This window comes from Corylus avellana, chromosome 1 (assembly GCF_965113065.1).
Source record: "Corylus avellana chromosome 1, dhCorAvel1.hap1.2, whole genome shotgun sequence".
In the NCBI taxonomy this organism is placed as follows: domain Eukaryota; kingdom Viridiplantae; phylum Streptophyta; class Magnoliopsida; order Fagales; family Betulaceae; genus Corylus; species Corylus avellana.
In genome coordinates, this window is record NC_142490.1 from 9,607,185 (window position 1) to 9,620,523 (window position 13,339).

The window sequence follows — 13,339 nt, forward strand, 5'->3', positions numbered from 1 at the left end:
TTTGAGTGGAGGCTATGGAGGGTTTTGTGAGGAGGGTGACCGTGATGGTGGCAGTGGTGCTAATGGTGATGGGGTGGCAAACGGGCGCGGTGGCGCGGCTAATTACGGTGGGAGGCTCACGTAAGTGATGGAATCATAATGTAAACTACATTGAATGGTCGACTATTCCGCATCCACATGTTGGCGATTGGTTATATATGTATTCTCTTTGATCTCCTTTTACATTCCCAATCTCATCAATTGTTTTCTTTTTACGTCTGTTTTTATTCTTTCACATGCATTTGGTGTAGCCATTCGCACGGGATCAACCAACATCTTGAAATATTTTAATTGAAAATAAGGATAAACGAAAGAGTTAGGGTTCAAACTCAAAATCTCTATTTTGATACCACGTTCAATTATCACTTATTCCAAAAATTTTAACTCTAATTAATGTTCATATTACAACTAACAAATACCTTTTTTTTTTTTTTTTTTGCTTGTTATCCAAAACATAAAATTAATAATTCAATACATGAAAAAACTTATGGGTATATAAGAGAAATTTTTCCTAAAACTCCACTTATATATCTATCCTAATAAATTTTACCATATGAAGCTAAAAACTCTGGTCAGGACTTGCTTCCTGAATTTATTTCAGACTTTGTTTCAGAGACTTCAATACTTCTTTGCATGCATTCTTTTTCGCTGTCCTAGTATCAGCAGCTGTAGCTGTATGCTTGAAAGAGATCCCATTTGCTTTAACCTCTATTGTAATTGAAGTCATACCCTCGTTACGGGACTTGATGGGTTCTTTCTTATCATAATGCCTTGTTTGGCACAACTCATTTAACTCTTTTATAGGATGGAGCATCACTGTTTCGGGAGTAATCAGAGGCTCCAAAAGAGGCCTTATACTCTCAAAGACTTTCTTCTTATTGTATCCCGAATCGACAAGAATGGCTCCTGCCAAAGACTCTATAACATCACCAAGTACCTATCACAAATTGGAAAATATGTGATGATTTATCAAATAAAACCAAAGATCTTGAAAAAGGAAAAAATTTCTTAATCAAAAATCAAAATTCAGCATAAAGTTTAAGAATAAACAAATATAAGAATAAGCATGATAATCTAACCTTGGGAAAATGTGTCTCTGACTCCCATCCAAAAGTTGATTCTAAAGATAACTTTTCAAAATTGTTCTCCGTTTCGACTACACGCCTGTGGAGTTCTTCTGACGAATAGAGGATGTGGTTGTGCAGTTTAGACTTAACTGTAGATCGTGCATAACAATCATTATTCGTAGAAGCAGATCTCATGTCAGTTAACAGTTCTGGTGATAACCCTGGATATTTGTTGTAGAAATGCAAGGTCACGAGATAGTCTAACACTGCGTCCCCAAGAAATTCAAGTCGCTGCACAAGTAACAAACTATTAACAAAGTAAAAAAAAGAACATATTAAAAGATATCAAATTTAATCATATCATAAGGAGGACTAACAAAAGATAACTAAAATTCATGTCAAACAAGAAAGTACGAGATCAAGAGATAGAACATGTGTTTGATTGTATGTCTGTGTTACCATAAAATGCAAGGGGTGAAAACCCGGTTCCAATTCTTGGTTACTGGCCAAAACCGAGAACCAGAACCGGGATACCCAGTTTTTGATTTTTGAAAATCGAAACCAGCTATCCAGTTAACCGGTTATATAATAACCGGCCGGTTTCAGTTGATACTTGGTTATCCGAACTGGGTAACCGGTTTTTTTTTTTTTTACATTTTGGGTTTATTTTAGGTATTGAGCCTAATTTAACCATTTTGTGCCCCATTAAAAAAAAAAAAAAAAAATCGAAAATATTAATAAATATACTAAATTTGAAAATATAGAAGTTATTTACAATTTTTGTGAACCTTAGAGTAAAAAAATAATAATAAATATACTAAATTTGAAAATATATATATATATATATATATACCCGGTTACCCGGTTATAACCAGGTATTTAAAAGCCCCAAAACCGGTAACTGAAACTGGGTATCCCAGTTACCGGTTTTTCCCAACTGGTTTCAAACCGGGTTTCCTAGTTCCGGTCTCGGTTTTCCTTCTTTTTTTTTTTTACTCCCCTACCAGCTATTATGTAACATATACTACCAAAATATAACGAAGTTGATATGCATTTCATTATAATGAAATTATGGGCATAATTATTATCTAAAGTGTCATCAAATTTACCTGATAACATCTTGGAATCTCAGAAAGCATGTAAGAACCGTGGGTCAAAGCTTCCAGTAAGAGAGAGGGATCATGGAATTGGTGGTCCAACAAAGACTCCAATTGTCTGACATTTAGATGTTTCTCTACATGAACTTGGAAGAGCCTTTCATACGGTGTAACGTGGAAGTCTACCTTCATACCCATCCAATTCATAAATAATAAGGTTGCTGTTTCACCGCATGTGCTCAGAAATGCACCAATTAGTGCTTCAACAACATCAGCAATTGTTTTACTTTTCATCTTCCTACTTTCCCTAACATAGATTTTCCTCCTACTAAGAAGCAACTCCTCACTTAATGCATAACTTTGAGATCTATCTCCAGGAATTATCCACTTTTTAGGATCAAATGATTCATTCCGAATGAATCCCTACAATTTGAAAAATGGAAAACAAGTCATAGCTAGATATAATAGAACATACCAAGTAATTGAAAAGAAAAACTTATGTCACACGTACAAAAAGTTCCAAAGTGACCTTAACTTTTGATGCACGTACATGATGAAATCTCAAGTAGCAATTAACAAGCCTAAAACATTTTATAAAAACAAATCCAATAAAGGATTAGTTTTGGCAGAATTACAAGTTAATATTCACACCAATAATTCAGGATCCTTGAGAAACAATATTTACACAAGGAGTCGAGACATGGTTCATAGACACTATATACACTAGAAATACTATACTTAAAGGTAACTAAAATGCCAAAAGTGTGTTTTTGACCATTTTAGGCTTTTTGGACCGTTAAAAGCGCTTTTAATTGCTTTACCAAACATGTACTTTTTTCTTCAAACAAAATTTTTAAGTATTAAAAACACTTTTAGGCCCTCAAAAACAATCCCAGACAGGCTCTAAGTGTACTATGGAATTGAAAATGTGAAGAGTAGCAACAAGTTCATGAGAATGATAACAACAAGAATTTAAGGAATTATTAGAAAACAAAATTTACCGGAAGTTTGCGGTCACATCCAGACTTGCAAAGAGCCACATTAGAAATTATTTTTTCTTTCTTTGCACTAAGGACGCCCTCTTGTTCATTTTGATAGGTCTTAAAAAGTTGTTGACTAGCAGCATATTTGAGAAAAGAATCTCCAAGAGTTTCTAAGGATTCCAAGTGGAATTCCTCTTGGCATTTCTTAGTCGTAATTGCTTCCAAGACCTGCCATGAAGATATGTTGAGCAAAAAGTTCAAACAAAAACTCAATATACAACTAAAGACAGAGATATGGAAATCATTAATATGCAGTTGATAAGGCCACAATGGGAGAGAGGAGGCTGAGGCTGAGGCATGCACTGTTCTAATAGTAGCATGCTTATGATAACATACACATAATATCATACAAGCAAAAATGTAGATGTGTGATCATATAAAATGGACTCTAGCACTTCAGCACATAAATGTCAAGGATTACATACCTTGATGGTTGGAATAACATCATTTTGCTTGCAATGATCCAAATGCATCTTTTTGAAATTGAAAGCTATAAGCAAAGACTCAAGCCGATGCACGATCGAAGGAAGAAATGAGAACGAATAAAATGTAGTGATTGATATTGGTGACATGATTATTTTGCAGAGTTCTGGAGGCAATTCAACTGTGGAATAACTTGATGATTCTGAAAAAAATAAAAATAAAAATGTCATGTTTACTAAGAGTAAAATATGTAATAAACAATGATAATTGAATCTAATGTAAGCACCGAAATCCTCACAAAGAAAAAGCTAAGGCATCCTATGCATTCTCACTGCTCCCTTATCATCACAATATTATAATGCAAACGAGATTTGGGGAGTAAATTAAGAGTACAACTTCAAGAGAATATTAAGACTAGCTAGCTCACATAATCCATTTGTTCATAATAAAATGAATATATAAAGTGTAAAACAATACAAAATCTAAATAGTTGTGTTACATGATAGGACCATTGAAAAAAAGAAAAAAGAAGCATTTATAAAATTTTCTATTCAAAGAATCTGAATTATTCCTTTTTATACAAATAGAGGGCAGTACCAACATGACTAATACCTCCTTAAACTGAAAGCCTACCAAAAAAAAAAAAAAGGTCATGATACATAATGGATTAAGATGATTGATTAGTTTATGATGTATTTTTGAGAGAGTAGAGGCAACAACAGGAACATGACCAATGATTTTAGTCAAGCTTTGAGAATATTGTAACAAATAAGAAGCAAGAACTTTAAACCTTTCTCCTTTTGTTTTCTGCATCTGTGAAGGTAATTTTGCACCTGAAAAATATGTCTCCCATTAAGCAATGATTCATGATCAAAATGCAGCTTGACGCCATGCCTGTATTGGAAGGATTCAGATAGATTACAATTTAACATTGCATACTTGTAATACATTCCAACTAGATGAAAGAACAACAATATCTTTTCATTCAGATCGAAGTTAATAATAATAAGGGGAAACTTTACTTACTTTTTGAATTATCATCGATCACTTTTGTAATGTAATTCTAAAGTTCAAAACTTCTCAATTTAGTATATCGGATTTTTAATTTTTTTTTAACATCCCCCATCCATTAAGGTTTTTCGTTAAATCTCAACAAAATTCCCAAAATACCCATTTTTTTGGAAAAAAAATGTTTAAAATTTTTTCCAAAAATTGAGGCATGGGTATTTTTGCAAATGCCGTTAAATTCGGACCAATGCCTTAATCTTTGCAATTTTTTTCTTGTTTTTTTCCTAAAACAAATGGGGGTATTTTGGAAAAATTTAATGAAAATGTGAGATTGCAAACAATTGAACTTTAGAAGGACATTGTAAAAGAGATGACAATTCAGAAAGGTAAAGTGAAGCTTCATGTAATAATAACATACTTTTCTTCATAGAACTCCTTGTACGTAAGCATTCTGCCTTTCTTGAGCTTCAGAAGTGAGTTTCCATTCAATTCCAAAGTTCCAGCTGTGCAATACACATGACCACTGTGAGGGGTATAGATCAAAGAATTCTGAAGCATGCATGTGCATACAGAACCATCTATGGTCTGTGCAGAACGAGCATAGCCCTTTGGATAAGAACAATTCAAGTGATTTTCCCAGAACTTTTCACTTGAAAAGTGAACAGAAGTAACACAGTTCCAATCAATCAAAGGTCCACCATCTTTATCAGTGGCTGGAAGCAATAGATAGTCAATCTCAATATTATCTCCTGAGCAATCTCCATCCAAAAGATCCTTCAAATTATTCAAATTATGATCTTTAAGAACTCTAAAAAGAGTTATCTGAAAGGTTCTACACAAAAGGACCTGCAAACAAAGTTTTACAAACACAAACAAATTCCTTTATAATTTTTTTTTTTAAAAAAATAAAAATAAAAAGAAAAGAAAAGAGGGAAATTTCACAAAGAATTCTTGAACTACCATGTATTTTGAGAAAACCCCTAAATTTTGAAAAATCTCAATTTCACCCATCGAACTTTTAATTTGATACAATTTACCCCCTCCGTCAATTTTTGCCGTTAAATCCTAACAGAAACCCCTAAAAAGACCAAATTATCCTTCACTTTTTTTATAAAAAAAAAAAAAGAAAAAAAAAAGGTCACAAAGTGATTTAATAATAATTTTTATTATTTTTAATTTGAAATTAAGAGTAAATTTAGAATTAAAAAATAAATAAAAAGCAAGGGTATAATAATTATTTTATCACTTTTAATGTTTATAAATTGACAAAGGCGGGTACATTGCATCAAATTGAAAGTTCAGAAGGTGAAATTAAGAGTTTTTAAAATTAATGAAGGTCTTCTCAAAATGCCAGATAATTCAGTGGTCTTGTCAATTGTGAAGTTTAAAATTAAAAAAAAATAAAAAAATTTTAAAAAAAAAGTTACCTGATCTGGGCAAAGATGAATCACTCCAACATATTTAAAGTTCACTGACAAGCTACCCCGGTCAACTTCCAAGTCAAAATGCATGCTGCTTGCAACATCAGAATCTAGCTCACTTCTCATGGCAAGTATGATGTCATGAACAGAAACATCATAAACAAAATTCTGCTTCAACTCAATTAGGTAGCAATGATACATTGTTTGAGAATTCTTTGGACCACAACCGACCAGTTCAGGTGGGAAGTAACTGGGTTGCTCATCAACATAATGTCCATTCCCTGTACTTTAAAAAGTCAGACATGCAAAGGAAACAAACTTCTCCCTATGTTATAAAAATAAAATAAATAAATAATACAAAATTATAATTAATCCTATGTATAAAAGAGAAGCCACCTAAGTTGTACGGCAAAAAAGAAAAAGAAAATTATGATAACCGATCACTAAATGAGAAACATTAGCATCCATCTAAAGATACAAAGTTGAAGAATAAAGGGAAAAAATATAAAAAAAAATTCCCTCAACTAAAAGCCCTTTTAAAAAAGCTCCATAAAGGTTTTTTTTTTTTATAGATAGCTCCATAAAGTTTAAAAGGTGCTTGAGTGGTACATCAGGTGTCCCAAAAATGCCACCTTTTTTTTTTTTTTTTCTTAAAGTATTTTCCTATAATACCCTCTTAAAAACTAAACAAAACATTAATAAAATAAAAAATTAAACTAAACTATTTTTCAAAAAAAAAAAAAAAACAAAAAACAAAATTCTGTTAAGACATGGAATTTTGTTAAATGTTACGTCAACGCCAATAAAATAGCAACACGTGTCACTTTTAATATATATATATATAATTAAAAAAATTAATTTTTTAATTTTTTCTTATTGTTAAAAAAATGTGGTCTTTTTAACATACTTTAGTAGTTTGATGTACCATTGATGAATTTTGTTAAATGTTACGTCAACGCCAATAAAATAGCGACATGTGTCGCTTTTAATAAAAAAATTAAAAAATATATTAAATTAAAAAATTAATTTTTATTTATTTTTTTGTTAAAAAAATGTGGTCTTTTTGACATACTTTAGTCGTTTGATGTACTACTTAGCACACTTTAAACTTCATGAGGCTATTTAAAAAACGACGGTTAATTTAGAGGTTTTTTTTTTTCCTAGGATAAAGCTTTCCACTCCTCCAAACTACGTTATAAAAAAACATTGCAAGAATAAAGTGGAAGACAATGAAAGCAGGAAGGAATAAAAGGACGTAGAATACAATAACATTACCACATTCTTGCGCTGTGCCTTGTTCCACAACAACATCTGAAACAAGATTGTGTGTCAAATCACCAAACTCATGATGTTTCTTACTTGGTTCAAGGCAGGCAGTCTGGTTCATAATTGTAGAGTTAATATTTCCTTCTACAACAACTTTCTCTGTGAAATTTGAGTGTCACAGCCTCCAGTGCTTAAGGAACCACTTTCTGGCAAATGGAAGAGGATGATCAACAGATAGAAATTGGTTTCTCTGCTTCTCTCTGCACCGTCATTGATCAAGACAAAACCAAAGAACTAATCCAAAAAAAAAACAAAAAGAATTCCAACAAAAATCTCAAAATGTAAATGTAAGCCAAAGTTGAGAAGTGGAAAACTCACAGGGATTCAGAGAAAGGACTGCAAATGAGAGTTCCAAACAGTACTGTAGAGGAAGAGAGAGAGCCTTAGAGAACTTCAAGAAACAAGAGAACCGGAGAGAATGAAGCAGCTGCAACGTTATATATATACACATAACACACACATACCCCACAAGTACACTAAAGAGAGCATAGCAAAAGCAGCTGACGATGATGGATGATGGATGATGGTAAAGGTAACTCCTTCCTTAGGAAGGAACTTGTTGCCCAAGGTACGTATGAGAATCAAAAGACCCAGGGTCCTCTATTTTGAAGTAAAAATCTTTGTTTGGCAAAGCATATTTGCATTTGTTATTGCAGCGGAAAATGATTGAAAATTTTAAATTTTTTGTATTGAAAACGAGAAAAAAAAAAAAAAAAAAAAGTTTTGTAGTGGGTTTTTTATTTGAATAGTAATAAAAAGTTAATAATGTGATATAAAAAGTAAAAAAAAAATGAGAATATTTTAATGTTGAGTTTTTTGAGGAAAAAAAAAAATGCATGAACAATGTTGAGGGAAAAAAGAGATTGCGATGAAATTTGAGGGATAAAATTGTAATTTTACTTTTTGTAGACAATTTTACCCCTCAAAAGTAACCAATTGATTCCTCTCCATTTCAAATCTGTTTGATTCTCAAACGGGCCAAATTCATTAACATCTAAATTAGTTAGATTAGTTAGGTATGGGACAATCACAACGATTCCAACTTGCATACCAAGTAATACAAACATATAAACTTATTTAAATCAAAAGATAAATAGAACACAATGACTCGATCAGCAAGTAATCCTCCACAATTGGTTGCATGGAAAACAACAAAGTAAATCTCTCTCGTTTAAAGTTGTCGTGTAGTTCCTTCTAAACATACAGAAAGTGATATTCTGCATTGATGATGCAAAAAGGGGCTCTTATAAATGAAATAGGACCCACTCTTTATTTCAATTTTCAAGTAAGGTAGATAGAAATGGTTTAAACTAAATTTTATGAATATAATAGTTTATAGAGGAAAATTCACTTTATCTCTTAAATTTTAGGAGTTTTTTAATTCGAATTTTAATGTTTAAAAATTAGTAATGTACCCTCTTAATATTTCAAAAAATTTCAACTCAAACTCTCCATTACTAATTTCCGTCTAATTGGACGAAAATCATCTCATGTGCGTCTCACGTGAGATTTTGATGCCCTCTATTCCAATTTTGCCCTCATTAAAACTTATGAAATAACGTAATTACCCTTATTAAAACCTATGAAATTTAGGGTAATTACGTAATTTCATAGGCTTTAATAAAGGTAAAATTAGAATAGAGGGCATCAAAATCCTACATGAGACGCACGTGGAATGATTTACGTCCAATTAGACGGAAATTAGTAACGAAGGGGCTGGATTAAATTTTTTTGAAACATTAAGGGGTACATTGTCAATTTTTAAATATTGAGGTTCAAATTAAAATTTAAAAAAAAAAAAAAAAAAAAAGCCCTGAAACTTCAGGGGGTAAAATAAAGTTAACCCTAGTTTATATGATATCATATAATAAATATGGTGTCATATTAAATAAAATAAAACAAAAATCCAGATAGTAAAATAGTTCCTAGGATCCTGCTGCACTTTAATAATGAAAGTGGACATTGTGATTTAATATTTGCAGTGAAAAAAAAAAAAAAAAAAAAAAAAAAAAAAAAACCGATAAATAGAAATTTGGAGTAAAATTAAAAATAAATTAAGGAGCATATAATTTGGATTTGAATAATACCTTCCATTATAATAAAGTTAATCAAGTGATAGCTCTCTATCTATTTATCTAAGTTATATATGGTTCTTAGTTTTTTTTTTTTGAAATAATAATTGAGATTCTTATTCAAAAAATCACCGTGGAAAAATACACTTATGATATATGGTTCTTAGTTATGTCTTCTTCCATTCCAAGTTTATCTGATTTTCTTTCTCTCTTTTTTTAATCATTTAACCCTAAACATTAACATTAAGGGCAAAATATACTTTACCCCCAAACTATCTTCCTATTTACACTTTGAACCCCAATGTTTAAAAAATGACACTTTAACCCCCTCCAAAGTATCTAATTATGACACTTGACATGAAATACACTTTACTCCCCTGAAGTATTTTAGGTTGACACTTTACCCCCCCTCCCAAAGTAACTAAGTTTTGGGGGGTAAAGTATCAACTCAGTGGGGTAAAGTGTCAATTCAAATTATTTAGGGGGTAAAGTGTACTTCATTGGGGTCAAGTGTCAATGTCAAATACTTTGGGGAAGTAAAGTGTTACTTTTTAAATATTGAGATTTAAAGTGTAAATGAGTGGATAGTTCAGAGGAGTAAAGTATATTTTTCTCTAACATTAAAGTTGGAAGGGCTCAAGAGATTTGAAAGGGAAAATCTGCCATTGATTTAAAAGCAGAAAATTGGGAAAATTACACTTTATGCCCCTTCCCTCCTAAAAAAAGTTTGGAGCGATTTTCAATTTGACCTCCAATGTTTCAATGTTTGTAATGCACCCCTCAAACTTGCAATCTTTTTTCAATTCGACCAATATTATCTCAAAATTCTCATATTGCCCCTAATTTTTTTAATTTTTTTATTTAAAAAAAAAAAAAAAATTTGGGGTGCAAAAATGGCTAGCGAATTTTTTTTTTTTTTTTTTTTATTAAAAAAAATTAAGGGCAATATATAGGAATTTTGGGATAACATTGGTTGAATTGAAAAAAAAAAAAAAAAAATTGCAAATTTTGGGAGGGCGCATTGCAAAAATTAAAACATTTGAGGTCGAATTGAAAATTGCTCCAAACTTTGGTGGGATAAAGTGTACTTTTCCCCAGGAAAAAAAAAAAAGGAAAAAAAAAAAAAAAAGAACAAACAGAAAGAATTAGTCCTCATATTTGGGTGTGGGACAATATAAACAACTAATATCTCTAAACTAGCACTTGTCAATATTAGATGTTAATACAGTTTATGGTACGGTGAATACAGGGATAATACTACAATCTTCTCATGTGCTCATTCCTTTATCTACAAGACAATAAGGGTTAAGAGAATTCACTAGGGGCATTTTGGTGGATCCTCCTCCGATGCTTAAGTTCGCTCATTATTTGTTGATTCAATTCAAAAGTTAGAAAAATATTGTGTACCTTCTTGCTCTGCGTGCGAGACTATTTATAGGCCGGGTCATTTTGGGCTAAAGATAGTAATAAGGCTGAAAATCTGGGATTCAGGAGTAAATAACGGCAATCGGATTAATGACCCGATCTTGTGACCGTTACAGGCGAATCGTATCTGCCTCGGTGGTTTAATGTGTATCCCACGGATGGCGCCCTACAAATTCTGCATATAATGAGCATAATATCTTTCCATATTCGCTCCCGAAGGTTTCATTTGATTATGGTGATTTGCTCGATTGTCAACCTGTCCCGAGCTACCTTTTTGGCGCTCCTAGATCCAAGAAGCAAGTGTACCCGACCACGTTACCCCGAGATAGTGCTAGTCTTTGAGAAAATCGGCGCTCCTATAGGTTTTGGGCTTTGATGATGCCTATACTCCTGGGCCGTTATAAACCTGGCTTGTAACGACTCAGGAAAAGACTCTAGCCATATCTGCGCTATCACCCCAAAAGGACTAGTCAATTTGGAGCTTCCCTATAATTCATTATAAAGTCCAGTTTCACCTAGTAACTAGGCAATGTAGGACTTAGTACCATGACTATCGCTATAAACCACCTACTCTATGTGAGCTTCTTCTCATCTTCCCAATATGAGACTGGGGTATTACAAACTCCCCCTCTTAAACTCCTGACGTCCTCATCAGGTCCACGTCATGTAGTGCTCCAGTACCACATGGCCTGGCGTTACAAGTGGTGACGTCCCACATTGCCTGAGCATGAAAAAGATCATCGTTTATATGGAATATACTCTCTCTAAATAGTATGAAGCTTTTTGGGAGTAAACCCAATAATAAAACCGTTCGGGCTTGGCCCAAAGCGGACAATATCATACCACTTAGAACAGGTATGTTACATATGGTATCAGAGCCATAGTCCAACCTGAGATGGGAGAGCGTGCACAAGCCCATGAGGGTCGCCAGCAAGGACGCTGGGTCCTAAGAGGGGGTGATTGTAACGTCCCACATTGCCTGGGCATGAAAAAGATCATCGTTTATATGGAATATACTCTCTCTAAATGGTATGAGGCTTTTTGGGGGTAAACCCAATAATAAAACCGTACAGGCTTGGCCCAAAGCGGACAATATCATACCACTTGGAACAGGTATGTTACATGGCCCATTGGCTGAAGCCGTATTCTATATATGTAACAGTTACCTCCCAAATTCCTTTCTTTAAAGTCTTTCGAAAAAAGATAATTTCTTTGTTCTCTTATCTTCGTGTTCCAAATGCCTTGTGCATTTCTCGGGCCTGAGGGTTCCCGTGGGACCTCTACACGATATTCCTGTTGACCTTTTCTTAATATAGCCATTGCATTCTGATACAACAACTGTTTTCTGATTCGACAACTATACACCCGAGATTTCTGGCGTATCACCTCACCTGAGATTCTCGGCAATCTTTTCAAATCTTTTGACATTCTTTTAATGTTTTTGTTTGCTACTCTTAAATCTGTTGTTTTCACTTCCACGTGTTCTCTTCTGAAAGGTTTGTGTAACTCCTTTTTTGTGACCACCGAGCGCGTGAGCCTCCGAGACAGGTGTCAGGAATTGGGTGGTTCTTCTACAATGCCTTTTGAGGGAAACTCCAATGGTTACCGTAGTCTAATTCATGCGCTCAACATTTCTTCGCATTAAATGCTGTGTTGATTCACCCAGGGCTTCTCCCTATAAATAACCTCTCTTCTTCCTTCCTTCTACCATTTATTTCATTCTTCAAGCTTCCTTTTTTCTGTTTTTTGGGATTTTTGCAAGTTTTCTATCCTCCTTTTGTCCTAAGGCCATGTCTTCTTCCAACCAACCAGCCTTTTTAGATGAGGAAGTCTCTGACGAACATTCCCCAAAGATTCCTCTGATTCACAGGGGAGGAAGTTCCTCAAAAACTCGTCCTACTATTGAGGCACAACGCTTCGACGCTGGGCCCTCCCTTCGTTTGGACCTTCCCCACCAGCAACGATCTTGCTTTATTCCGACCGACGAGAAGGTGCTCTGACACAACTATGACATTCCTTCTTTGATATAGCTCCACTTTCTTAACGAATCTACAGGGATGATTGATGGTCCTGGAGACATCTATGTCTATTAAAGGATGTTCCGGGCTAGACTCTGCCTCCCATTTCCTTCTATCGTTCGGGAGCTGTTATCCCATCTTGGCGTTGCGTGATGTCAATTGATGCCCAATGGGTGGAGGTATTTTTTTGCCACTTAATCTGTTGTGGCCTACTATCTTCCTCGGACAGAAGATGTCTGTCTTGGAATTTCTTAACATTTATGGTCCCCACTTCTACCACAACATCGAGTTGGCGACCTTCATGGTTTGAGGGAATAATCAATTCATCAAATTGGGCTCCACCTATTCCAACAACAAACACTGGCCGGAGCAGTTCTTTTACGTTTGGGGCGCCTAGGAG

At 33.8% G+C, this 13,339-nt stretch overlaps 1 protein-coding gene across 1 annotated transcript; it reads right to left on the bottom strand.

Annotated features, from left to right (window-relative positions):
• Positions 1-486: 486 nt before the first annotated feature.
• Positions 487-12,349, bottom strand: LOC132168796 (endoribonuclease Dicer homolog 2-like). The gene is made up of 10 exons (XM_088513342.1): positions 12,088-12,349; positions 7,374-7,523; positions 6,105-6,379; positions 5,096-5,523; positions 4,460-4,563; positions 3,672-3,871; positions 3,205-3,414; positions 2,216-2,626; positions 1,119-1,397; positions 487-976 (listed from the first exon to the last, which is right to left on the bottom strand). Exons 1-10 carry the CDS (start codon positions 12,347-12,349, stop codon positions 632-634), a joined length of 2,664 nt encoding a protein of 887 aa, XP_088369468.1. The 3' UTR covers positions 487-631.
• Positions 12,350-13,339: the final 990 nt, after the last annotated feature.

Bases quoted from the DNA above. Each gene is read 5' to 3' on its own strand.
- LOC132168796 (XM_088513342.1), bottom strand. From the start codon at position 12,349: ATGTCAAAAGATTTGAAAAGATTGCCGAGAATCTCAGGTGAGGTGATA. The intron at 7,524-12,087 runs GTAACTGTTACA...CAAATTTCACAG, and splicing joins TAAAGAAAGGAATTTGGGAG to AGAAAGTTGTTGTAGAAGGA. The intron at 3,415-3,671 runs GTATGTAATCCT...TCTTCATGGCAG, and splicing joins ATGTTATTCCAACCATCAAG to GTCTTGGAAGCAATTACGAC.